The 27,457-nt window shown below is 38.8% G+C and overlaps 1 protein-coding gene across 1 annotated transcript in view; it reads right to left on the bottom strand.

Moving 5' to 3' along the window:
- LOC149284213 (netrin receptor DCC-like) overlaps nucleotides 1-27,457 on the bottom strand; it is a 197,343-nt gene that overhangs the window by 135,234 nt on the left and 34,652 nt on the right. The window contains exons 4-5 of the mRNA XM_089496999.1: nucleotides 26,647-26,797; nucleotides 24,729-24,865 (exon numbers count right to left, since the gene is read on the bottom strand). Coding sequence (XP_089353125.1) covers nucleotides 24,729-24,865; nucleotides 26,647-26,797 — 288 coding nt within the window. The remainder of the gene's footprint in view (nucleotides 1-24,728; nucleotides 24,866-26,646; nucleotides 26,798-27,457) is intronic.

The raw sequence follows: 27,457 nt of genomic DNA, 5'->3' as shown, positions 1-27,457 counted from the left end.
AAATTCTAGGTTCCTATGGAAAAAGAGGTAGGAAGTTGTTTGCCGTGAAGCTTTGTGTGCACCGAGCCATACTCATCCCCTATATCCCAGAAGTCTACACAGATGTCTGTACCGTTCTGCATGAAGAGCGATGTATCAAAGGGGCGAGATGCTTTGGTTGGCTTGGTTCCAGATCCGAAGCCATCTACTTTAGGAGCCAAACTGATATAGGTATTTGGCCCTACTCAACATCTAGCTGGCTCGCAACTATATTTTACTTAAATTCTGACCCAATGCCATTGCACATCACTACAGAAAACAATGGCTGTTTATAGAGCAACCGCACTTGTTCAGCTTCACGTCAGATCAAGTTACCAGCAAAGTTTTCCAATTAGTTTTTGTATCTTCACAAACATCGTCCTGCATCATAGTCTAGTGCTCCAATTACTTAGATTACATCTATGGAATTCCCATTAGAGGCAGAAACAGCCGGTGGTTCCAGAAACGCTGACTCTCCAGTTCAAGCAGAATCTATCCCCAAAACAATACGTAATTATATGTGTGTCTAACCGTAGCTTTATGTAATGCCTTTACCAGTAGCCTTATGTTGAGCCGCATCACAATATAATAGGTATAGGATTGTCACGAGCTGAGAACACAGGTTGATAAGGAGCCCAGGTGCAGGGGATACGAGGGGCTCTGTCTGTACCTCACGATGCATTATGGTCTGGGGTTGTTACAGACAGGCGCAGGAATAAACCACAGACAACAGATCTGGATTAAGAGTTGTATTGAATGCGATGGTACATCAATATATACAAAAAGTCACTCGACTTGGCAGGAAGCCCACTTGCGGGGCACACGGCAGATAAGCCCACTTGCGGGGCACACGGCAGATAAGCCCACTTGCGGGGCACACGGCAGATAAGCCCACTTGCGGGGCACACGGCAGATAAGCCCACTTGCGGGGCACACGGCAGATAAGCCCACTTGCGGGGCACACGGCAGATAAGCCCACTTGCGGGGCACACGGCAGGTTCTGGAACAAGGCAGGTTCTGGAACAAGGCAGGTTCTGGAACAAGGCAGGAACCAAACAGGTAGTCCTCAAACATTAATGTCAAGGCCCAGACTGCAGGGCTGGGCAGGTTTATCAAGGCTGACTTGATCAGGTAAGCCACTGCAGCTGGACCTGATAATTAGTCAGAGAGGTCCTGAATGGCCAGGGCGGCCACTAGTGGTCGGCAAATGAAAATGAACAACAAAGTTTGAACAAGTCCAGCTAGCGCATGGTGAAACGTGACAAGGATACCAGGGAAACTTTATTTAAGAAACAGCTTTATTTATGGTCACGTTCCGTGATAGGCAGCAACATTTGACTAAATGCCCCATAAGCAACAATGACCTTCACAAGCCTTCTCGTTAATGTTGGTGCCCAGGTAAGGACACTTTACCTATCCCCGGTTTCTGTAAACATCTGACTGTTAAAATTGCTTCAAATGGTTGATGATGGAAAGAAAGATTACTTTATTTTGTTTTTGTGATTGTTAGAAAAACTGACCATACAATGGCTGAATTGTTATCTGCTGGCTAGCAAAGGGTCTTCTCGCCATCTTGTTTCACCGGGCAGCAAAACACAAAGAGAGGCTGATGACTTTCCAGAATAGTTTTATGCTTTATTCTATGCATTTCTATTGTTGCCGTTGTGTGGACTGAATACACAGATGATGAAGAATGGACAGCGAGACTTGTAGCGACGCAGCACATGGATTGGCCCCAGGCCAGGGCAATGGGAACAGAATGGGTCGAGAGACGTAGGCTGGCCCACAGAACATCACAAATGGTAGTGGAGTAAGCAGAACTTAGAGATTACTGGGCAGGTTCTAACCCCAACCCAACGTTACTGTGTAGGTGGAAGATAAGTGGAAGAGGCTCCCAGCAGAAGTGGTAGAGGGTAATACAGCGAGGGTATTAAACATGCAAGGGATAGGCATATGGCTCCTGAATCTAAGACGAGACCAACGACTGATTAAGGTTTGGGCCTTTACAATGTTCAGGGTATGTGGGCTGAATGAGTCAGATCTGTCGGCAAATTCTACGTTTCTGTGTATTACGATTACAGTTGCCTGAATTTGCATAACTACATAATTCCCACAAAATGAAAGCTCATAATCTCACTGCATCTATGTTTTCAGTACAAATATGCAAATAAAAAAAAAAATGCATTTTAAAGTAGTACATACATGTAAAAATATGCAAATTCTTCCTTTTTTTGCTTACAGCGACAATCTAATAATGCTAAATAAATAGTATTTTTTTTTCTGCCTCCCCATCCCTGTGTCTGTAAATTAAAAAGAATATGACCTAAAGGGATGATAACGTCCTTTCTTGTTCCCTTCAAGCATGAATAAGACAAACAGAATATAAATTTATTTGATATTATGCGATAATGCCTTTTTTCCTTTATTCTTCTCCTTCCCAATCTAGATACCTTTTGTTATAAACATTAGTCGGGGATTTAAACTCAATCACGCTGAAGCCTATTTCTATAATACATTCATAGAAAAAGAAAGGGGGGAAAAAAAAGGACAAAAAGAATATATTTTAGTATTCTAGGATTTTTTTATAATGATTACAGTCGATGCCCGAGCATTCTAGGAAGCGTAAAGTGTAGGGTTTGTGGCAGGTTGTAATTTATTTTCATAAGACTATATTTGACACAACAGGGATTCTATCCACAAAATGAGTTCATGTAGGATTAACGATACCTACGGTGCTGGGTCAGAACTCCTCGTGGAGGAAAAAAAAAGCCTTATTGTTTCTGTCAATCATCCGGATAACCCATCGGAACGCAATTTCAATATTCTCTCGGAAGCGTGTTTACAATGGCAAATAACAAACCGCGGCACAAACTGATCTTTTTCTCCCTGACACTTGACATGAACCAAAAAAAGGTATCTTTATGACTCGCAACTTTATCCTTCGACAAAAAAGACAAACAAACAAAAAACGAAAAAACGATATTCGCATTTTAATTTCCCCAAGGAAGAGCGCTGATAATCCTTAAAGGCCACGAAATGTAAGCACATTATTTAAATGTTATTTATTTCCATTAATGTCCACCCGATGAAGTGACATTGTTAATGTATGTGTTATTGGTAATGGGGGTATATGTTAACCGTCTCCCTAAGGATCCGAGTATGGATTGCATTAGGTATGCAACATGCGCAGAGGTCAGAACGGGCTCAAGTGTGATATGTTAATTCAGCCATTGAATTTATAGAGGAACGTGAATAATCGGCGATGTATTTGTTCAACCACATGGTCCACGAAATCATTTTTTAAGCTCTTTTCATTCAAAGGCAAGTCATATCAAGACATTTTATTGATATATGGAAACCAGTTGAAACTGCTCCACTTAGACAAATATAATAATATTATTACTATTAATTATTATTATTAATAAAAAGCATTAATAAAAATAATAATAATAATAATAATAATAATAAATTGAGCTCTTTAGCATGTTAAGCCAAAAAACCATAGCAGATTTGGTATTTTTTTTCTTTATTACGTCTTTATTGTGTGTTTAATCATATAAAGCGCTCTTAAAGTTTTAAGTTGCTTTTCGGTTCCTATCAAAACAACCTATCAGTGCCTGCTTTTGCGCCTCATGACATTTAAGCATTCCCTAAAAAAATTATGAATGAGACAATTTGAAATTAGACAAGTATTTTGACGTTCATTTGTATTAGAAATAATGTTGTATTTAGTAAGTGTCAATTACTCTTAGGATAAAAGCTTGAATAGATTTTGCCGGCCAATCGGCCCCATGTAGAAGCCTGCTGTAAAAAGCCTTAATCTGATCTCATCTTAGATTTAGGAGCCATATGCCTATCCCATGCATGTTTAAATTCCCTCACCGTATTACCCTATACCACTTCTGCTGGGAGGTTGTTCCATTTATCTCCCCATCCTTTCATTAGAATAAAACTTTCTTACATGACACCTAAACCTCTGATCCTCCGGTTTTAGATTATCACCTCTATAATCACTAAAATAAAAATAACCACACTTTATGCATTTATTATCTTAAATTATGTTCCTAGGACAATATCAAAGACGCTCTATGAATGTTACATTCTGCTTTACAGTGTAAAACAATCTAATAATATAATATCTGTGTGTAATAATAAGTAGACATAACAGAATATACTCCAAACCGCACCACCATTTAGGATTATTAAGGTTACCGGTTTAAATTGTGATCACGCCGCAGGGTAAATATTCACGTTTGGAATAAAATGAACATCAAACGCGGCTATATTCTAATCCGTTTATTTTATGATCTGTTTACCGACTTCATTCATTTAATAGCACCGTGGCCCCGCTGATAATGAAAGCGGGCACGTGTTAGCATATTAAAAGCTTTTACAATGAATTATGCATCCCTGCTTTTGAAACAAAATCAATATTAGAGCAGAGCAAGCATTAGTTAAACTTAAACAGTCAATATAGAATTTAATTAATAGGGGAAAGGGGATGGGACAAGGTACTATAAAATACACAACATTTTGCCTATACACTGTGCCGGCCAATATTCCAGCATATGTATAGGGGAAGAGTTTATTTTCACCAGAAAATGTGTATGTTTTATCCCTAGCCCGTTATTTAACTATTTGACCAGGGCCGGACTGGGGATGACTAAGTGGCCCTGGAGACTTAAGGTCAGCCTTCAGCTGGCTGGATATGCGCGACGGGCATATCCAGCTGGCAACCACACGCTGTTGGACCTGATCTGTGGCTGGAAAAGAAGAAGATGATAACCATGTGTCCGTAGGGGCCACTGGCCCATCAGGGGCATGGTGTGCCAGAAGTCCAATGACTATGTGGCCCTGGAGATTGAAGGTCAGCCTTCCACTGCGGCCACACACTGTTGGACCTGATCTGCCGCTGGAGCAGAAGTAGCGATAACTATGCGTCCCTAGGGGCCACTGGCCCATCAGGGGCATGGTGTGCTAGAAATACAATCCAGGCCTACATTTTCCCTAAATCTCAAAGGACTATTCTACGGAATAACCAATAAACATGTAATTGCAGTAGGTTGTATTGTAATATTATCCAACATGTTCCATGTTCTTTAAGAAGAAAAGAGAAAAAATACCACGCAGAGAGTTAACGTATCCGTAAACCAACACAATGTCAAAAGACAGAACTGGAAAAATGAATAAATAAATGATCTGGAAGCAAATTCTTCCAGATAATTTTTTGACGGAGGTAATGATTATGTCAACGACACCACCGGTGTTCTAGCAGGGACTTCCACTGTAATATAGCAGTGGGAAAAGGTGGGGTTGGGATGTCTCCAATATCATTAAATCAGAGTAGTGCACCGTGGCGAAACTTCAAAACTACGTAAGCCTGAAAATGTGCCCGTTCAGCCCGAGACTCGGAGAACGGAGTAAGAACCCCGAGACTCAGGGGCGAACCCCAACACTTCCCATGTATGCTTATATGATGATAAAAATATAAAGTATGCCAAAGAAGTTTGCTTTTACTTTGTATCCTTGCAAGGCTACAAGTAACTAGTATTCATTAATGAGTATAAAATCTCATTTATCTTCTTTAGTATTCATTGTAATGGCGATCAAGCGCCCAATAGATTTTTTTTAAATCAACCTAAATTTCTTACTCCTAATGTTATTTACATGCAGATTCTGTATAGAAACCGGTGGCCTCTCCCGTGCCGTTCATTTGTTCAGTTATTCTCAGTCAAGTGGATCAAACGGCTCACTGTTTGCCAGCTGGGAAGCCAGGCGGAACGCCGTGCCAAGCTGGCAACGACAGGTAATGCTTTCCGACTCTTAAGTGAACGGTGGCATCTGCTGGGCTCTACCCGTCGTATAAACACGTTAATTACAGAACACTTATCCTTTTTTTTTTTTTTTAAAGTAGACATTTCAGATCTTCTATAAATGGGGAAAAATAGAATAACATTTCTTTAAAAAAACAAGATATTTTTCAAATAAAAAACTGGAACGTATGTAATGAGATGGGCGCTATGGACATTTTTTTTTCGAAATGATCCTCTGTTTCTTGTCTACTCACCAATTAAAGGGAAGTAATCTTAAAGAAGCAACCAATCAGAAAAGAGGAACTATGAACAAAACAAATACAAATCTCGTATTGCAGTTATCGTAAGGAATAGACAGCTAGTCCCTCTTTGCATACCTCCCAACAGTCTAGGTTTTCACTTTTTATTTTATTTTATTATTACATTATAAACGTATCCACATGCATAACAATAAAAAATAATGAATGTTTTCTCATAGCGTAAATACTTGTTGAGCGAGCCTTCCTAAAATATTTTTTAGAACTTCAGCCTTCTGTAAATAAATATATATATAAATTATAACAGAGACGTAGAGCTCATATAAAGAAGATAAGATGTTCTCTGAGGATTATGAACCTCCTATGAAGTTCTAAAAGATACTTGATGACTTCTACAAATGCAGACCCTGGTAATGGCCTTAAATACAGAGGTCTGTCTGACATTATTTTTCTACAGTCTCAGGACAAATTCAAGGAAATCTTGTCTCCTTTGATGAATCCCGAGTGCTTCTCAAGCCGTGAAACACCATTAATATCCATCAAGAAATCTTCTCTCTCTCTCTGGGAAAGAGGTTTTCCATTTTAATTGGCACAGATCCACAACAATACAATTCATATATATCTATATCTATCTACAGTATCTATATATATATCTACAGTATCCATATCGACATATATATGGATACTGTAGATAGATATAGATATATATGGATACTATAGATAGATATATATGGATACTGTAGATAGATATATATGGATACTGTAGATAGATATAGATATATATGAATTGTATTGTTGTGGATCTGTATGTGTATATGTGTATATAAAGGGATAGTATTGCTTTTCACTTGACAACTTGACAAAGGGAGCTTTATACTCTCTAATGCTCGTCCTTTATTACTCTATATTGCGGTACCCATTATATATATATATATATATCTATATGTGGCTAAAGGGCGGATACATCAAGATGTTTCAGTAAGCTCCCTACAGAAGACGGCTACAGTAGTTTGGAATTCTCCTTTAGAACGAGCGTTTTCTAGTCTATGATGATCATACGTCTACATCATACATTCAAGTGTCAGATATATAAGCTCAACAGCTGATACACAACTCTTTATCTGGATTTCAACTCTTGGTATCCTTGGCCAACCTATGACAACCATTTTTTTTTTTATTTACACAAGGCTAATTTATTTTAAAAATAATCTTATACATCGGGTGGTAGATAACTGGTACTAAAGGCTGACACTACTAGTAAGGGAATTTAAACATGCATGGGGTTCGCACAAAGCTATCGTAAATCTAAGACAACATCAAGGACTGATTAAGGTTTGAAGTCTCTAAATCGGGGGGAAAAAACGCAGACTAGATGGGCTGAATCAATCTTATTTGCGGGCAGATTCTATGTTTCTGTGTAACATGGGGCTGCTTAAGAAATGTGACCCTCACCGGGTTTGATTTCTCAGCACACAGTAATGGGAGTTATAGTTCAAAAAGACTTGGAAGGTCTCAGCTGCCCAGTCAACAGACAACATTTATATATAGATAAAGTCTACATTTATTTTCAACAGAGCGTTTCATCCAAGCCCTGCTTTGGTAGACTGATCATTTGGCCTAAATATTGCACAACATTTGTACCCAAGTCCTAAATCAAACTCATGCCAGAAGATAGAATATCTGGATCCACTTAACATTTTATATCTTCTTCTCTTTATTAAAACTTGTCCATAGCAAGTCCAAGTATACAATGTATTTGCCAAGTTGAAACAACTGTACTGTTCATTTTACTTAAGTAGAACTGACTGATGTCGGCTCCCATCGTGTAATTCTATTTCATTTGAGTGATTTTCACAATAAGGGTAGATTAATTTGCTGCGCTGGATGGTCAGCTTTGAGATGTTACTTAAAATCAGCGGTACCACCTGCTGTCTGACGTTAGCAAGAGCCAAATGAAAATAGCTGCTCGGAAATATCTCATTGTCCTCCAAAGAGAAATGGAACCCGCGCTTATTCATCTCCGGGCTATTTCTCTTTACAGACGATTCAAAACGAAGCTTTTTGGGAAGAAAAAAAATACTAGTATATCAGTGATCCTGGGTCCAGTGAAAAAAAGGTTTAGAAGGAGAAAATAGGTATTGGCCACATACAGTTGATGATGTAATGGTATCCCTTTTGGTGGGACCAATGTTTTCAGAAGATGATAGAGATATAGTCCTTCAACATCTCAGAGTTGATAACTTTTATTGAGCCAATATGGAAAAAGATGTAAAGTCACACAAACTATTGGGATCTCAAAGGTCTATCCCCAAGAGTAAGGAAGCTGGCTTGCTACCCCCTAAATTTTAAACATAGAAAATAAAAAGTTTATAAAAAAATGTTCATTCATCTTATTGCATGTGCGTTAAAACAATCCAAAAAATGGCTTCTCATGAGTTGTCAAACACCACCTTACAATACTATACTATCTGTATATTAAAGTTACGAGCGATAGGATTTCTCTAGGGGGTACCAGCATTATTAAAATTGTGACGCTGGGAGTTAACATGATTTCATTCTTATAAGGTTAATAAGAAGATTGTAAATGCAAAATACAAGGCAAGTAAAAGGGATTTGACCCTACTTGTCCATGACTCAATGCAATTAACATCTGGCTCCTAAAGCCTCAAAGGGTTCTAGGTCCTCCAATGTATATGAGACTCAACTAAAGCGAAGAAGGTCTATAGAAGATCTAATCCCCCTTCCCTCCTCGGATCTGGAACTCCTTGGTGAATAGTGACCTTTAGACAGAAAACAGTGATGGTTTGATTAATGACGGTCCTTCCGATAACGATGCTGGTGGTGATGAAAATAATAATCGCCTAAAAAAAGAAACTTGTTAGAGATGCGACATTGGTTTATTATGAAAACGATGGAGCGGGACTGTTATTTAAATTAGGGAAGGCTGTTTAACAATGAAGAAAAATCCAATGACAGCTTGCCGTGACATTTACTTTCTTAAGTTCAAACAAATGCTATTTGACTTTGTAAACAAATACTGTCACTTTTGCTAATGCTTATCGGGCACACGGCAGTCTGAACCGCTGACATTCATCTGTATTGTCTACCTAAAATAAGGAGATATTTCGGATGCAGGATTGGGGTAATGTGAGAGGCAGGTGGATGGAGCGGACTTTTTATTGTTGATTCCTACATGTACATTATGATTTCTTCAGTCTCACCTGGCAGAGCCAGGCTCTGGATAATGAGGAGGCCCCGGCACTTTAAGGCCAGTGGCCACCTAATCAGATAAGCGTGAGTGACAACTGGATATGAGAGGCTTCATAGTATGTTTCTAAGCACGCGTAGCATGCGACCAGTATAGATCGCCAGGCCAGCGCGGACCTGTCTGGAATGTTTGCATTTCATTGGGGTCAACCCCCTTATTGCCAACTAGGAACTCTTCTCCAACGGTCAGAGGTCACATTATTTCTTTCATTTATGCAAAATTTTGCTAAACGTGAGGTCCTTCATGCAGGAAAACATCGGACTTCAGACTTTGTATTTCCATACGAAGGACAGTTTTCCATCAAACTTCATGGACCTCTTCTTAAGTTCTTATTCTTCCTGGGACTTGATGAACCCTAAACCTGGCCGGGGTACGTCTGTGAGCCCAATGGAAATATTAAAAGTCCTCAAGGGTTATAGCCCTGAGAAAATTCTAAGAACACCATTGTCTCAGCTGCTAAAGTAGTAGTACTCGGTGCTACCACATATATAATACTGGTGGGAATTCTATGGTGCTGATACAATTGTGATACTTGTATGATTCTGTAACACTTACCAAATGATTCTTTATCTACATTATCCTTCACCTATCAAGCAGGACTCTAAAAACCCAATAATTTTGCGTGCCACTATATCTTTAAATCATCCATCACCACCAGTGACAAAACTCTTTTAGAATAAAATATCTCAATAATAAAATAAATACAATAATAAGGTCTGCATTCTCTATAGAGACACGGCAACTTTATTCCAAATCCTGTTCCGATAGCATCTTGTGTTATATAAAATGGCTGTTTTTGGCATGATTTTTTTTTACTCCTCGACCTCTGAGGGTTTTTGGAAAAAAAAAAAAAAGTTTTTACTGTTCAAGTATAAAGACCGATAATAAAACAAGTCATAAAGATTACTTGCTCTTTTATTTAGAAAACGTTTTAATGACACTTTTTTTTTTTTAATGCGGTAAAGTTTTATTGCTCTAGCAGCGAACACATGCTTAGCTGCAATTCCGCAAAAACATAATAGAGAATAAATATATATAAATGTGCATATTTAATGGGACTCTTCCGCCAATCATTGGCAGGAAAGTGCTCCCATTGAAATCAATGGGAACCCTTTGAAAGCATGGCATTTGAATAGTTTTAGACATCTGCTTAGAGGTGAATACGTTTTTTCTTAAAGGGCAGCGGAGGGTTAAATGCTGTACGTTGGCCATGACCTTTCGTTCTGTCTGCTTCACTGTGGCTTCAAAAATAAATACATGTGTACGCGAAACGGATGCCTCGTGTCCTAGTAAGTCTATGGCTAAACCAGCCTGAATATGCTTTGGGATGAGAAAATTAACCCTTTGGTAAACTAAACAGTTAGTAAGTCAGCTGTTTTTATACTTATTATCCTCAGCCAGCCCTTAACACGTGTCTTTCTTGTTGAACATAGGTGATCAGCTTAAGTTAATACATTTTAACTTTCTGTTAAGGGATTTACATGATTATTCCTCCCCATTAAGTTTCCCCCTTAAATGGCAGCCTGTATAAGAAGGGGGGAATCCGCCACGCTACTTTTGCCACTTTAAAGTCCATTTTAAAACAAATATAGGTCGTTTTAATGAATTAGGTTGGTTCTGCTAAAACCTTTTGCTCTTTAACACTTTCCTCACTGCTGGTTAAATAGGTAAACCCAGCTGTGCCAAGCAATGCATGCATCCCTGGCAATTAAAGGGTTATCGTTACCATTCTCCATGTAAGAAAACCGTACAAACGTGAAAAAGCTTTTAAAGCTGCTAATGTGTCTTGGGACAAAACTGTTTGAGTTTTTTGGGGGCATATTTATGCTTCTTGAGATATATTCACATGGATGAAGCTTCGCACCCCGGCAGGGGTCGTACAGCACCAAGGGTAACGCAAATGGCATCGGCAGATGTAACGTCAGCCCCCCTCCCATAGAAATAATTATTGAAAATGCTTAACTTTTAACTAAACGACCCCCGAGTAACGCAATAACCCGCAGCGACTGGATTCACAGGCAGGGCAAGCTGGCAGCCGGATGGTACATGTGTGGCCAAATGCCACCGCACACAAAAACTCTGTGCCGTTCTCCTGTATCTCAACATACTTGTTTTATTCAATAATAAGCGGAGAAATGCAGACCAGTCTTTTATGGATGGGATATATCATATTATGAACTGGGATAGCGTGTATGAGCACGTTACACGCTATAAAACGCACGCATCAAATGATAGGATCCCTATGACGTCACGGTTCCCATGTGTCCCCAAGCCAGAAAAAAAAGCTTTTCCTTATTACTACCGGTTTCTTACTCTTCCATGTTCACCAGGGCCTGTGATGGATGTCTAATCGGCCCTGGCACTTTAAGGCCAGCGACCACTAGATGACTTAGGTAAGGCCACCAGCTGGCAGCCGAAGGCTATGCTTTTATACTTCTGCGGCATGTGGCTGCGCATACCCAACTGGTGGACGGTCCTGGTGGGTGACATCGGTGGGTGGTCCCGCTGATGTCACGGGACACACATCATTTTTGGAGGGGAAGTGGGGGGAGGAGTGGGCTTTAACCTCAACAGCACTCCCACGACCTGGAGTTTCCTCGCAATGAACCGGAGACCTAGAGAAACGGAGCTTCACCCGGAGTCTCCAGGCTTTATCCGGAAGGGGTTCCAAGGTATGCTTCTCGCTACTACTACCGACTACTTTGGGCTGCTATATACTTCAGTTGCCTCCCCTACACTTGCTTGAACTCCTTAAATACATCTCAAGAGCGACAATGTCTTAGCCCCCAGAGGTACAATCCGTAACCCCCCAGGTGAGGTCAGAAATAAGGTAGGAAACATCATGTAATAGCTTTATAATGATGAATGTCCCACACCATGGCCGGGTCTTGATTTTATAGGCATTTTTGAACCCGTCTAACCTATAGCTACCAATAAACTGCTTTACTACTAATAATAATAATAATAAATAAAATCATAATAAAAATAATAACAATAATGGTCCTTTATTTCAGCCCTTTGCTATTGGTATATATGCAAGAAGCATAGAGTGTATCCATCGTCCATTCTCTGCTCAGCAATAACTTGTAGAACGTTCATAATAGAAAAAAATACTAAATTGTCAAATGTATGAATTTGTTTATTTTAATAGGTTTATCGTCTCCTAACAGACAGTTCCCGGCCAAACCTTGTCCTGTTTACTTAACAGATCCCCATTCCAATCCGCTTAGAAAAATCAATCCCCTTTTCTGTTGGGGCAGTTATATCATCCCCGCGTCTCAGCCCAGATATCCGAAATAGAAATGCAGACACGTATCTGTCTAATCCTTCACGTGCAGCGAAAGATCTATCAATGACGCAAAGGACCCGTCAATGACTTTATACAGGAGATGTCTTAAAAATGACCGTTCCGTATTATTACGGTGGATGGAGATGTCGGGGGGGGGGGAGGGGAGTATCAGAATGAGGTAGTGAACTTGGTCTGGGAACTGTCACTCGGAATTCTTCTACACAGCAGGGTTTGATTAAGCGCAGAGTTAATTAGGGAGATCCTACACTTTTGTGAATTTCTTCTATTGACACAGTTTGATGTCTTAATCTTGCCAACATTTTTCAGTAATGCATTAAACATAGAATGTGACGGCTGATCAGACCCATCCGCCCCCCGTCTAGTCGCCCGTTTCTCCTGCTGTAAAGACTCAAACCTTAATTGGTCGTTGGTCTCGTCATAGATTGATGATCCATATGCCTATCCCATGCGTGTTTAAATGCCCTGGCTTTATTACCCTCTACCACTTCTGCTGGGAGGCTGTTCCACTTACCTACCACCCTCTTGGTAAAGTTAAACTTCCTTACATTACAACTAAGCCTCCAACCCTCTAATTTTAGATCATTACCATAAATTTGCCTCCTGTAATATGTAAAATCCATTAAATTATTTCTCTATTCCGAGTCATGCAAATTAAAAAATATATAATAATAATAATAATAATAATAATAATATAATAATAATAACGAGTATTATTACCTTGGTGCCATTCAGGGTTTAAAGGAGATCAATTGGTTCCCAAATCCCCTATTTTTATGTTTCTGATTGTTGTTGATTGGTTCAGGCAGCTTTTGGACAGGTCGGGTAAGGAGAAAGAACTTCAGGACACGAAACAAACTTGCTAGTTTTGCCACCTTTTGACGCAGATTTCAGTTTCCCTAAACTGGAACAAATCCCTTACTTTTCAAGCAAATATTTTCAAACCTACTACACATTGGGCAGCGCTGAGCACAATCCTACGTTCTGTTTCGTCTGTGAAGCTTGTAGTTTAAGAGTAGTACCACTTCATTGAGAGGGTGGTGTATAAGTGGAGCAGCCTCCCTGCAGAAGTGGTAGAGGGAATTTAAACATGCATGGGATAGGCATATGGCTTCTGAATCTAACACGAGACCAACGACTGATTAAGGTTTAAGTCTTTATAGCAGGAAAAATGGGCGACTAGATGGGGACAAATGGTTCTTATACAATTTCCATGTTTAATACCCAAGATCAGGAAACACTATCAGTGTATATTAATTAAGAATGAAAAAAAAATGTCTTCTGAAGCTACAGAGCTCGGCCCCCGTACAGCTCTACCCTGGCAGTCAGCACCGGGTTACTAATTAACCCCTCGGGTTTGCTCCTACAGCTGTTCATTCTTTTGGCTCCGCTTTATCAGCATTTCACTTGTTTATGTTTATTTTTTGTAATTATACACAACGGTGATCCGCAACGACTGAAAACTAGTAGTTAGGGCTCTGAATAATTGTAAAATGTCAGAAGATTGACCCAGAAAAGGTAAACAGAGTCTGGACACGGCTCGGATGGAGGAGGCTGGCATCTGTGCTTTGCTCGTGCCGCGCATCGTAACCATTTTCAGTTACTCTCGATGAAGTCGTATCTCCATACCTGGGCGCTCTCCGGGTCACTGCGCTCCAGGGCAGTGTTTAGGCGCGTCCACTCATTCTCTTATTGCCCACCTGGTCCCATGCAGTTTTAAGATATCTGGGGCTAAGCCCGTCACTTGCCACTCCGCTCCAAAGAGGGGGTATCCGGGCATCCTGACCCGGGCAGCTCCCCGGTGTGCATATCACATACGTACATTATAGTTACCATGAAGTCATGTATAATATGCGCCCATGTCTTATAAGACTAAACATTGCATGTACCCTTACTTCGTATGCTTCTATAACATAGCGGATAAAGTGCTAAACGTCTCCCTGTTCAACACACGGGCTCATTCACATGAACAGACCAGTTTGCAAGCAGGGCGTTGAGGTTCTGTTGGGTTGAAACCAGAATCCAGCTACTCTGAGAGAATATGTTGTGACAGAATGAATACTCAATGCTTTGCAAGTGAATGAAGAGCTCAGTTTAATTCATCTCTTGCTACATCAAATGCTATACCGACCGCCAGCCAGGTCCAACACCGGCTTGGTGAAGAGTTCTGGTGGGCTCTAACGAGACCCCCTGCGCATGTGCTTTCATGCCACCGACTGGCTTCTTCTAGCAGCCAAAAAATTGTACTAAATTCCGACTGCTGGGATAGCAGTGCACTGCAGCTCTGGAGCTGCAGCTTCTCCTAAATTCTTTTTTTTTTTCTTCTGGTAAATAATGCATATTATAGTACTTACCATGGGGCTTAATATACATTCATGGTTGGATAGGCAGGATGGGACAATAAACTGCTCCAATATACCTGACATTTCTATCATTAAAGTATATAACTGACTTGCAGGTGTAGGATTCAAATACATAAAATCCTTAAATAAATTCAGAATGATTTTAATATTTATCCAGTATGAAAGTACATATAGAAGGAAAAGTTGAAAGCACATTGGATTCCAGACGCTCGGTATTCCCCCATTCCCGTGTCTCTATAATTTAAACATACATAATAGCATTGGTTCTGAACATGTAGCGACTGAACATCAATATGATTCTGTCCTCTTTCCCAATTCTCTTTTATGTCCGTTATATGCGCGGCATGAACCCAGAATGAAACATTTTATTACATTTGTAATCAAATCATGCCTCAGGGTCATCCAAATTTCTTACCGGCCTCCTGGTTATAGCAGAAAAGAAAGTTATCAAAGATGAAATCCCTCTATCATTTCTTTGCATTTAATCTAAATTAATCCAAAATAGGAAGTGTTGACACGGGAACACATTGGAGTATTTTTTTTTATATTATATTATATATATATAATTAAAGAGCGATTTAATTAGTTGAGAGAAATGGAATTATACAGTAAAATCACTACGGAATGATATTTCCACCAAATTACCCTTCTGAAATCTATTTAATATCTCCAGACCTGTAGCCGTTACGTTTTATAGCAATATCACAGAATTTGACAACGCACTTGAAATTCCGGTGGTAACATCATATTTCCATCAAACAACGTTCTCAAAGTCAAACAAGAAGATAAAAAGCGCAATCTTAAGCTACTGAAAACTTTTAGAAGAAAATCAAAGTTTACAATATAGATTTTTTTGCAGCAAGAAATTGGAAGTCAGAAATCTGACCCTTTGCTCTGAATAAAGGGATTTCCATGTCGACACACCAGAGTTTTTTCACTAAAGTGGTAGTTGGCAGGAGAGCTGCAGTTTCAACTCATTGGCTTTGCGAAGCTTTATAAAGGGCCATCCATATTAAGGCTGAGCTGGCCCTGCATAATGAATAGTTCAAGCAGTGAGGAGACTTTCAAAAAGCCTTACTGCCCAAAATATGAAAGTTGATCCAAGCTAACCTTGGAGCAGAAGCTGACCAGGGTTTGACCCGCATAACAAAGTCAATACATTGAACCTGAACACCATCCTCCCAACTTCCTCATTAGTGAATAAACTCCATTGGGCTATCTTGAGTATATATAGTTTATTAACATTTATCTCGAGGAGCCACGGGAAGATACAACCTTCCCAGCATGCTTTGCACGTGCTCATCCGCATGGCCCTTGTGTCTTTCCTTGATAGAGTGTGTCCAAGAAATAGTATCACAGTGTTTAGGGTTGTGTCCCCTTTAAGATAGATTTAAACACGGAGGCAGTCGTGTTACCTTCCTTAATCCTTTCTCTTTGATCTCAATGATGATTTCTCACTCATTAAACCATTATGACATTATCTCCCTACTGTAAAGTTGCTGATTGTTTTTGAGTGGCTCATGCAGCCTTTGTAACTGTGGTGGAGGAGAAGGGCGAGAACTTCAAGACTGAGAACGGATCACAGCTTCCACGGGGTAACACTTAAAACAAAATATCTCGAGCTGCCTTCTCTTGTGTTTCCCATAAGATAAGGCCTTGATAGGTTTAATATTTAGTAATTATACTTTGTAAATCCAGAGAAATATTTAAACGGATTTAACAAAAATACAAGAGGGTCAGAGGCCTAGATGAAATGTATGTTTCACTTTACTGAGAAGGGGGTAGTTAAATGGAACTGCCTCCCAGCAGAAGTCATAGAGACTAAAACAACGAGGGGATTTAAACATGCATGGGATAGGCATATGGTTCCCGAAGACGAGATCAACGACTGATTAAGGATTGAGTCTTTACACGAGGAAGAGCCAGCACACTAGACGGATGGACTTGGTCTTATCTGCCAGCAACTTCTATGTTTCGATAGACAGAGCGATCAATACTTAGGATGCTTTTGTTAAAAATCACCCCTTGAAAAGTGGTCTTATTACCAGAACAACCAATTAGATGTTCCTGTTGAGTGGGGCATTCTGTCGGTTGCTATGGCAATAAATATTGCAACAAATTACTTTTTTTATGTATAACTCTTAACATTATGTGGTAAATTGTAACCCCCCCCAAAAAAAAACCCCCTCAAAAGGACACGTTAGAAATTTTAGACATTGCATTTAAGAGAGCTGGATATATCTGTAACCGGATAATAAAAACAGTCAGTTGTTTTTGGATTCAATTCTGTAGAACCGGATTTTCTCTGTAGGGACGTGAACAATTTAGGAGAGAGTTACTACCTGGTAGGGGGTTAGAACAGCTAAAAAAAAAGATTAAAATGGTGGAAACATCTGTTACCTCGTTCACAAGTTTCAGTATATGGACGGCATACCATTTTTTTCAAGTTTAAATCAGAAAGAAAGAAAAACAAAAAACACTTTTCCAATTTCATGAAAAAATTCTAGGCAAAACGATAGATAAATTTCACGACATAAATAAAACTCGGGGAAATTGTCTTTGACACTGTTCACTTTGAGAGGAGTTGGATTACTTCCAAGTAGTAAGAATTTGTATGCAAGCCACTAGGTCACTGCACTCCAAGTTGCCCCTAGGCCTTGCATGGGTAAACATTCCCTGCGAGTTCACCCCCGGTGGGATATTGTTGATGACCACCATTGGCGGGCCGATGGTTTTCATACAAATTTGGCTGTAAATCCAGAGGCGAAACATTCTCACCGAGTTCCGTACTTGTAGACGTGTCAAAGATTTTAGCTTAAAATATATTAAAAATTTCACTCGGAACTCAAGTTCCAATGGAATTAATTCAAACTAGAAACGACCACAGAAAAACCCACAGAATAAATGTAATTTACAGGCCCCTGGGAATTAGCATATGTTAATGGACAGGGCACATGTATGAGAGCTGTTTGATTGGGGGAAAATATAACAAATGGTGGGTAAAATAAAATTGCTCAAAATACATATTTTTTATTTCTAGTTTACATCTATTGAGATTAATCCAACATAAGGATATTCAATTCCAATATATATATATATATATATATATATATATATATAATATTTTAAAGACTAAAAAAAGTTTTAGGAAAAAAAAAGCCATTATTGTCTCCAAACATTTTCTTTAACAAGTGGTAAATACTATGATGCATGATCTGTCATCTCGAGCTGAGTGCCAAATGTATCCATGTCGCTCTATACCAGTTAAATGCGTCAGTAATATATCACGGAACTACTAAACTATATCCACTAAAAAGAAGCCAACGATGTTTAATAAACAAATAATTGAATAAAATCGACATTGCCAATGGCTTATATAACCATAGTTACATTTAATCAAAGTTGTATCTGCTACAGACTATTAACGTGTTTCAAGAGCTGTTAATTTACCCATTGTACAGCGCTACGGAATTTGATGGCGCTATATAAAACAATAAATAATAATTTACACTAAAGTCTATATGGTTCTTGGTGGCTGAAAATGTAATCCACTGACCTTCCTTCAATAAATTCTTTATCAAGAAAAAATCATTAAGCAGGGAGAGACAGACAGGTAGACAGAGAGACGGGTAGGTAGATAGCACTACTCATGTAACAAGCGAGACTTACTATAGATAGATCTTCTGTATGTATACTATATAATATATATAGTATACATATATATTAGGCTTAAACTGTATAAATTATGGGGTTTTTTTCCAGGAATAGGAACAATTTATAGCTCACAATCCCAAGTGTATGATTTCATCTTGCAGTATCAGCAGGTATTGATCTGACCTTCTGGTTTGGGTTCTGGGAGACCCCGCTGCGCTGATACATTTAAAGTAGTTCATAGCCGGTAACTGGTTGCTCAGTCATGCATTTCATTCTGAAATAGCTTGGGGTTTAAAATCAAAGTGCAGTTCCATTCACACCTATATGATTAGCAACAATGTATATGTGTTGGTAGCCTTTGCTGTGATCCCAAAATTGCTACAGTCTGCAGGCACCTGCTTATTTGTTATAATGGTGGCCTCGTTTCTTCTGAATAATTCTGGATACTGATGCAGAAATGAGGTTCCTTAACAGGGAAATTGGAACAGAAGACGTCTCTGAACTAAAGCACCTCTCACTAACAAGTGGATGGTAACTCTCTCCCACTAATTATGCTAAGATAAGCAGCAAGGGCAAAATGTTGGACCTAAACCCTTTTAAAAGTAGGGGTACAGATGGACCCCCACATAGAGTAGGGCAATAGTCTCACTACATAAAGCAATAATTCTAATAAGACAAACAATGCAGAACTGTTGGGAAACCTCCATGCAGGAGAACGGGGGAGATCCAGTACTGTCGGAGAGACGGGAGCGTATCGTGACCCTGCGTTGAAACAGAGGCCGCTCGTACAGTGTGCAAGCAGCCAGATTAGCAACCTGCACGAGCTGCGAGAGGTAAGCGGGGGCAGGAGGGATGTACGTGTATATATATATAAATGTATGTGAGCATGGATGTGTAATTGTATGTGTGAGCATGGATGTGTAATTGTGTGTATGTGTGTGAGCATGGGTACGTAAGGGTGTGTGCGTGTCAGCATGGATGTGTGTGTGTATGTGCGTGAGCAGTGGCGTCGCAATTGCCCCCCCTAGGTTAATCCTTGCCCTTCCTGTTGCCCCCCCTGCCGAATTTGTAACCACCCAGGACAGTCCCGCAATGGGACTTTAACCCCTTGACTGCTAACGACGGCATGGTGTCGTCGCTAGCACTACCCTACCTTGATGGAGGTCTGTGAACCTCCATCACCACCTACCCCTGCGATCTGCCCCTCAAACTGAAGGGCATCACCGGGGCCACCCAATCCGCCCGGTGACGTCTCGCGCAATGACGCGATGACGTCACCGCGCAACTTTATTAACAACTGACAATTGTCAGTTAAAGAGGTATGGGGGCATGCTGCTTAGATGCCTGTATCTCAGGCATCTAAGCAGCTACAGACCCCCAACATATACCGTTGGAAAGGTAATCGCCTCACCTTAAAATATTAAGTTAAAAAAATAAAAATGTAAAAAAAAATGATTTGGGGGTCTCTAAAGGCAGATAAAAAAGATCAAAATTGCCTAGAGACCCCCAAATTAAATTATTTAAACATAAAGTAGTTTAACTTTAAAAAAAAAAAGTTTAAGTATTCTAGCTAAATGATAGCCACAGTGATCATATAGCTATAAAAAGTCACTTTCCCTTTTTAAAAATGGCCGATACTAATTTTTTATCCTATGTTCCCTTTGATCATGGGGTTAAATTTAGCCAGTGGTAGAGGGAGGCAATTTTTGAAATCCTGATGAACTGCAAATATTATTAAAATCAGCCATTTAGCCTGTGCCGTACGTGAGTAACCATCTCATCCCTGGAGCGCCTTGCATTTTTACTGCAAAACTTATTTTTGCTGTAAATGTGATTTTTTTCTCTCCCTTTACCATCATTTCTTTGGGATTGTAAGGGGAAAGAATGGTGTGTGCTTCTGTGAGTGAATGTATTTAAAGTATGGTGTGTGCTTCTGCGAGTGAATGGAGATATAAAAAGGCGTGGGAATGGTCAGTTATTAGGGTTAAAGCCTTGGAAGTTAAATTATGGCACAAAAAGTACAGATTTGCAAAAACGACATCCCTTGGCGCATCAAACGAGGGGCTGCATGTGTTTCTAGTACAAACCTGGAGTGCACAAGACACAAATGAACATGTCGCTATGGTTAGAAAAAACATATTTTCTAGCCAAAGCGACAAATTCCATCATTATTTTGTCCCAGAAATACATGTAGCCCCTCATTTGAAGCTCCAAGGGGTGTAGTTTCTTAAAATGGATGAATTGTCTGAATGAGGGAGAGCATTAGTTAATGTGTGGATGAATTGTCTGAATGAGGGAGAGCATGAGTTAATACGTGGATGAATTGTCTGAATGAAGGAGAGCATGAGTTAATATGTGGATGAATTGTCTGAATGAGGGAGAACATGAGTTATTATGTGGATGATTTGTCTGAATAAGGGCGTTAATGTGTTTGTGTGTATCATAGATGTATAATTGTGGAAGGGCAAAGATGGCACTAGCAGGATGTTTGAGCCTTGGGGACCAAGATGGCACAGGCAGGGTGTATATGGGACAAAGATGGCAAATCTTATGTGTGTTATCTGGGTGCTGGCCAGGTTCTATGTGGGCAGCGTGGTTGGGGTGTGCAACCTGTGATCTATCCCTGTAATTTAAGGGGTTTTAAATATACCTTTAATGCCGTGTTTTTATGTGAATTCCAATTGATCTGTACCTGCAAAGCTGGGTTTGTGTGTTCTTCTGTAGATCCATATCTGCTATGCTATGTTTCCATACATTATTTATGTATACCTGCAAATACAGGGTTTGTATGTCTTGTTCAGTTGATCTATACCTGCAATGCTGTTTCCATGTATTTATTTGATCTATACCTGCAATGCTACGTTTCGTATATTATTATTGTATACCTGCAAATACAGGATTTGTATGTCTAATTCTGTTTATTTGATATATACCTTCAGTGCTGAGATCACAAGGGAATTTCAATTGATCTATACATGCAAAGCTGGGTTTGTGTAGTAATGTGTTGATCTATACCTGTATCGGCAGCAGGGTCTAATATTTATATATATATTTATATATATATATCGGCAACTGGGGCTAATATTAATATATATGGGCAGCAGGGGCTAATATATATATATATATATATATATATATATATATATATATATATCAGCAGCAGGGTCTAATATTTATATATATATTTATATATATATATCAGCAGCAGGATCTAATATTAGGCCCTGAAATCATTTAGTGCAAAAGTTAAGGTATTGTGTTGTTCAAAGGATTTCAAGGATTAGTCGTACTAAATTGTGGCTTCAGGCTTCCCATGTTGAATGATCAAGTATTGTATTGTCCAGTAACAAAAGTATCATTCCATAGCACATTACTTTTGGCAATATATATATATATATATATATATATATATATATATGTGTGTGTTTTTTCAGTGGTATGATTTAATGGTGGAAATTATTAATGCCCCCCCCCCCCAGTTTGACTGTGGTATCTTGTGTGCCCCCCTATATATTGTTTCTAGAGTCGCCACTGTGCGTGAGCATGAATGTGTGTGAGTATGGATGTGTAATTGTGTGTGTGTCAGCATGGATGTGTAAGTGGGTGAAATGGAGTGTATGTTAGAATGAATGTGTTCATGTGTGTTAGTGAGTATGAGTAAGTGTGTGTAATTTGTGTAAGTGTGTTTACATATGTGTGCCAGAGTGTATGTTGGAAGGGGGGGGCAAAGAAGCCACAGACAGGTTGTAAAGTTGGGGGGTAATTCCCTGCCCTACACCAATGGCCAACTCTTAACATTGATTTAGTAGGCTTAATCATACAGAAGGTATGAGGAATAGCCGTATACTACGGTGGCATGGTAACACCATGGCAACTTCTACCAGCTTGATCATAATTCTAGAATGCTTAGCATTGACGGTACTCTTAACTCAAGAGAAAAAGGCCAAACTTCCCTTATAAAAAGTACTAAGCCCCCCATGAAAATTGGATTAGGAGTTAAATATCTAAGCTGTAGGCAGTCACCAAAATCGAATGATATTCTTTTTTCAGTTTTTAAGTTATAGGGAGAGATTTTTGAATCATATTCTTTTCTGATTCTAGATTGTGCTAAAAAGACAAAAGGAATAAGGAAATCTGATTGCTCTTTTTCATGCCTAGCAAAGTTATATTCCATTTTTCTGGTTTAGTCTTTTATTTTTCAGTCTAAGAGTGCCTGTACATAATTCATGTTTTATAAAAATAAAAAAATAGAAATGACAAAGCTGGGATATAGCAGAACAATGAAACATTTCAAATAATTTTAACAATAAAAAAAATGTTAGCACTCAAAAGGAACATATTGTGAACTATATGCTGTCTTTGTGTTTGCCAGCAGGACCTTTAAACAAATAACTCTCTTATATAACCAAATAATGTAAAAATATCTAGAAAACAATGTAAAAAAGCTAAGGTGGGGTCTTGTTTTATAACATCCATTGATTAGGCATTGATCATGTTATCACTCGAGATAAATGGATAAATGGACAAAAATGTCAGGTTCTCGACCCACACTTTCCATGCTTTTTAGGAGATATGGCGATTTGTTCTACTGTAAATATTTGCTAGAAGGCCATGGGCATACATGGGAACTCAGGGTAGACTACCAGAAGTTCTCCCACTTCTGGCCTAATAAATGGGTGTAGTTAGCCTTTAATGAGTGGCCATTGGTTAGGGAGTGAGCATGACCAAACAACTGGGGAAAGGAGAAACTGATTCGGAGACCCAGGGAAGCAGAGTTTCATCTGGAGACTCCAGGCCAAACCCTGTAGAATCGCCACTTATGCGTCTAGCTTAAATTCCTTTAGTCTTGTCATGACCAAAACACCCAACCAAAAACATTGTGTGGCCAACCATTCACCTTGAAAGATGAATACATTAAATATAATCCATACACGTTTCTAGAAGAGACGCAATACACCGGGATAAAAGGTTACAACTATACTTAAGGGAAGTTAATCTGTGTATCATATTGCGATCATAGGTGATCTACAAACACATTAATAGGTGATACACAATCTTAATTTAAATTGTATTATTTAACATTTTAATATATGTCAAGGAGGAAAAACCTAACGTCGTGGCAGATTAAGGGCATTCAACGAGAGGGGTGGATGTCTGACTAGATGCATCTACAACCCGGCACACCAAGCTATAGGTTAATTTGTTCCATGATCATAAGCTTACACAGGGATGTTCACTTAACGTTTTTATTTCTAATGTATCTTCTTTTCTTAAAATTCAACGGGGGAAAAAAGTAATTGAAAAATCTGAATGTTTGTATTCTAGCTAGAATTTTCATTTCACGAATTTGTGTAAACCATCGCTGTTGCATAACCTAGAATGACTGTAATACAACGTATAACGTTAGCCATGGAGATTTCAGCCCTAGGACATATCAATAATGTCTAGACGTGCATTTTTAACATGCGTGTTACCTAACTGCTAGACACATCATTCTACGCGCATGTTCAGGGTGATCTGAAATCTTTTGTGATTGTAGACTAAACATGCAGAACTCAATTATTCACATTGATAAAATAAATAAATAAAAAATGATAAAGGCCGACAAGTTTCATTGTATCTTGTCCTGATTAATTTACATTCTATCAAATGTTAATCTGAACTAATAATACTGATTCCTCCCCCTGTATAATGCTGTCTATACTCTCCCCTGTGAAAACCATGGCTAACTGGCTTTTATAATTTCTAAACCTAGCCATAAGGGGTTAATGTAATTTAATCGCTTCATGAGAATAAATAGTTAACATAGACAACACAGATACCCAGATAATGTCGATATCTTAAAAAAAACTTTCCACCGAATTCATTTTTTATACATAATTCTGAAAGATATCATAAGATACAACAATATAGTTGACTTAAAAAAGATTCCGGCTAGAATGCTTCCTCGTGATTCTGCAAGCAGTAGCGTTTAGGTGCTGTAACAGGCATGAAATACTAATCGATACGTCTCATTGAGTAATCGGAACAATAACCTGGTGCACTTACCCATCACCGTGAGCTCTGCCGAGGCGCTGCTGTTTTCGTTTTTGTAGGTGACCACGCACGTGTATGAGCCGGCGTCGTCATCCGTTACATTGGAAATAAGTAAATTGCTTCCTCCCAAAAGTGAGTATTTCTTTGCCCTTAGATATAAAATAGGACTGTGGGTAAATGTGTGTTCATTCCAGTAGTTAATGTTATAAAAAAATGTATCTCCAGGTGCAGGGGCATAACTAGAAACCACCGGGTTCGGTGGAAAAATGGCCCCGGGTCCCTCCCACCAGACTTCACCAAGAAACATGTCCCACGGTTTCAGCTTTGCCACCAAACAGGGTGCCAGTGCCAACGTTTGTCCCCAAACAGTTTATCTGTGCTATTTTAGCCCCTAAACAGCTTGCATGTGCCATCTTTGGCCCCTAAACAGCTTGCATGTGCCATCTTTGGCCCCAGCCTGTCCGTGCCTTCTTAACCAACCATTCAGCATGCAGGAAATGGATGGGATGTGACAGACAGCGTTTGGGGAGAAAGTCCCTCTAACTGCAGGTGTTACTCGCAGCTAGCGGCGGGCACGGTCGCAATTCCTACCATGATTGTTACTCCCCTGCCCAAAAGGTCAGGTATCAAAGGGATAGTTCGCACTTCTTCAACAGAGAAGCAGGCACTCTGCAGCGATACTTGGTTGTAACAGTCATACAAAAAAAAAAAATTAGCTGTTCCTTTAACAGTTTAAGTTTTATTGCTTTCAATGGGAGCTGCAGCTTTTACCTAAATTTAAAAAAAAAATTAAAACCTTTTTAAAGAATGCATATTAAAGTACTCACAAAGTACTTTATTACACGTTCTTCTATAGTCAGTGAGAATAACTCACAATTTGGTGAATAAATCCATTCAATCTAAATGATTTACAAAGTAGAATCTTAGGTCATTATAGAAAATGCGGCTACTTCTGGTTCAGGAAAAAAAAACACGTTTATTGACACAAACCAAAGCGGAACCAACGAATGCAAGCAATGCCTTTATAACTTAATGTAACTTTTTTGTGTATTTTGTTTCTTGGAAATCAACAGTAAAAAAATAGGGAATTTTTCTTTAAAGGTTAGATTGTTTTGTGTGGAACTGACCTAAAAACAGGCATTCTGTAAGAACTGTATTTATTTGATTGCTCTGTTCTGGTTTGCAGCATCTATCTATATCTCCTATTATTTCCCGCACTATACTTTGGTGACTAATACTTCAAAATACAATATTCGAGGTAAAATTGGACAATTTAATGCAATCGGATTTAGAGATAACGATATGATACTGAACGTTTCTCAGCTAAAGCGCATTTTCTTATTGAACGTCAAACAATGTTACAAAAAATTATTATTTTTTCTTTAAAAGAAAGACAGGCAACAGAACAAATCACTAGACTTGATCCGGAACCCAGTAATGGCCTGAGATGCGACCATAAACCCCAAAGATTCTGCTCAGGAAGGAATGCTTATTTTACGGAGGTTTAGCGGCTTATTGACTTATGTACAAAAACGCGCTGTCTCTCGGCTTGATACAGAGGATTTGTACGGAAAAAAGGTATGGAATGCTCATTTCACAATAGTAGAATTTTTCCAATAATTTTGCATTCTCACATTGACGCTGAACTATAGTTTGACCAATCTCGAGCTAGAAATACAGGCCTGTTTGTCAAAAATATAGATATTTTTCTTAAAAAAAATGTCATATTTCTATACATTGAACGCTTCGGACCCATTATGAAAAATGGCTTACTCTGGATCTGTATACTATATTATTCTATAAGTTTCTGTTAAAGAGAAGGTAATATTAAAACGTCAAAGCATCCCAGTTCATTCACATCACCTGTGTAAAGGTTAGAGGGTCACCCAGAGCCCCCCCGTTATTTAGATAATTCATGAAAATCACATACCTGGTTTGAATAACTTGATCTCCTTGCATCCAGAATACGGTTGGCGTTGGATATCCAGAAACGGCGCATTCAAGAACGGCATCTTGTCCTTCGACAGCCGATACGGTGGAAGGTCTCTGAAGAAAGATCTGCTGTCGATGTAAACCAGAATCTGGACGATAAGAAACATTCCGTTTAGTCTAATTCTGTCCCTTAGTGCCAAATAACCCACTTTCCCTTTAACATTTTTAACTCCATAAGAAATAGACAGTACGTGATACAAAGAATTTAAAGTCTGTTTTCCCGATTTAAAAGAAAAATTGCTATAATTCTAGGTTATTGCATCACAGTTTTCACCTCTTTAAATAAGAACACTGATGAAAAGAATTGTGGACAACTAAACTTTTAGATCAATTCTAGATTAGAGTCAGCAGCAAAATAATTAACAGAAAATAAAAAAAAATAATGGAGATGAATAATAATATAAATCCTACAAACATAACGTTAGAGAAAAAAATAAATATTATATATATATATATAGTTAATATTGGTCAGTCACTAAAACACAATAAGATAGATGTATATAATCTATAGAACTGCGAAATGTAACATTTGAACAAGTTAAAATATTTTTAAATCTGATTATCTCCTAAATAATTACATTGATTGAATAAAAAAAAAAAAAACATACTCTATAGATCGTTTTAATCAACTAATTTAGTTATTAAATCTCCAAAGGTGGCGATTTCTGCGAAATGTAACATTTGAACAAGTTAAAATATTTTTAAATCTGATTATCTCCTAAATAATTACATTGATTGAATAAAAAAAA

The sequence above is a fragment of the Sceloporus occidentalis genome, unplaced genomic scaffold (assembly GCF_023333645.1).
Source record: "Sceloporus occidentalis isolate IW3139 unplaced genomic scaffold, rSceOcc1.0.p SCAF_97, whole genome shotgun sequence".
NCBI lineage: Eukaryota > Metazoa > Chordata > Lepidosauria > Squamata > Phrynosomatidae > Sceloporus > Sceloporus occidentalis.
Note: the sequence above shows the minus strand (reverse complement) of the source record. Positions and strands in the feature narration are given on the sequence as shown.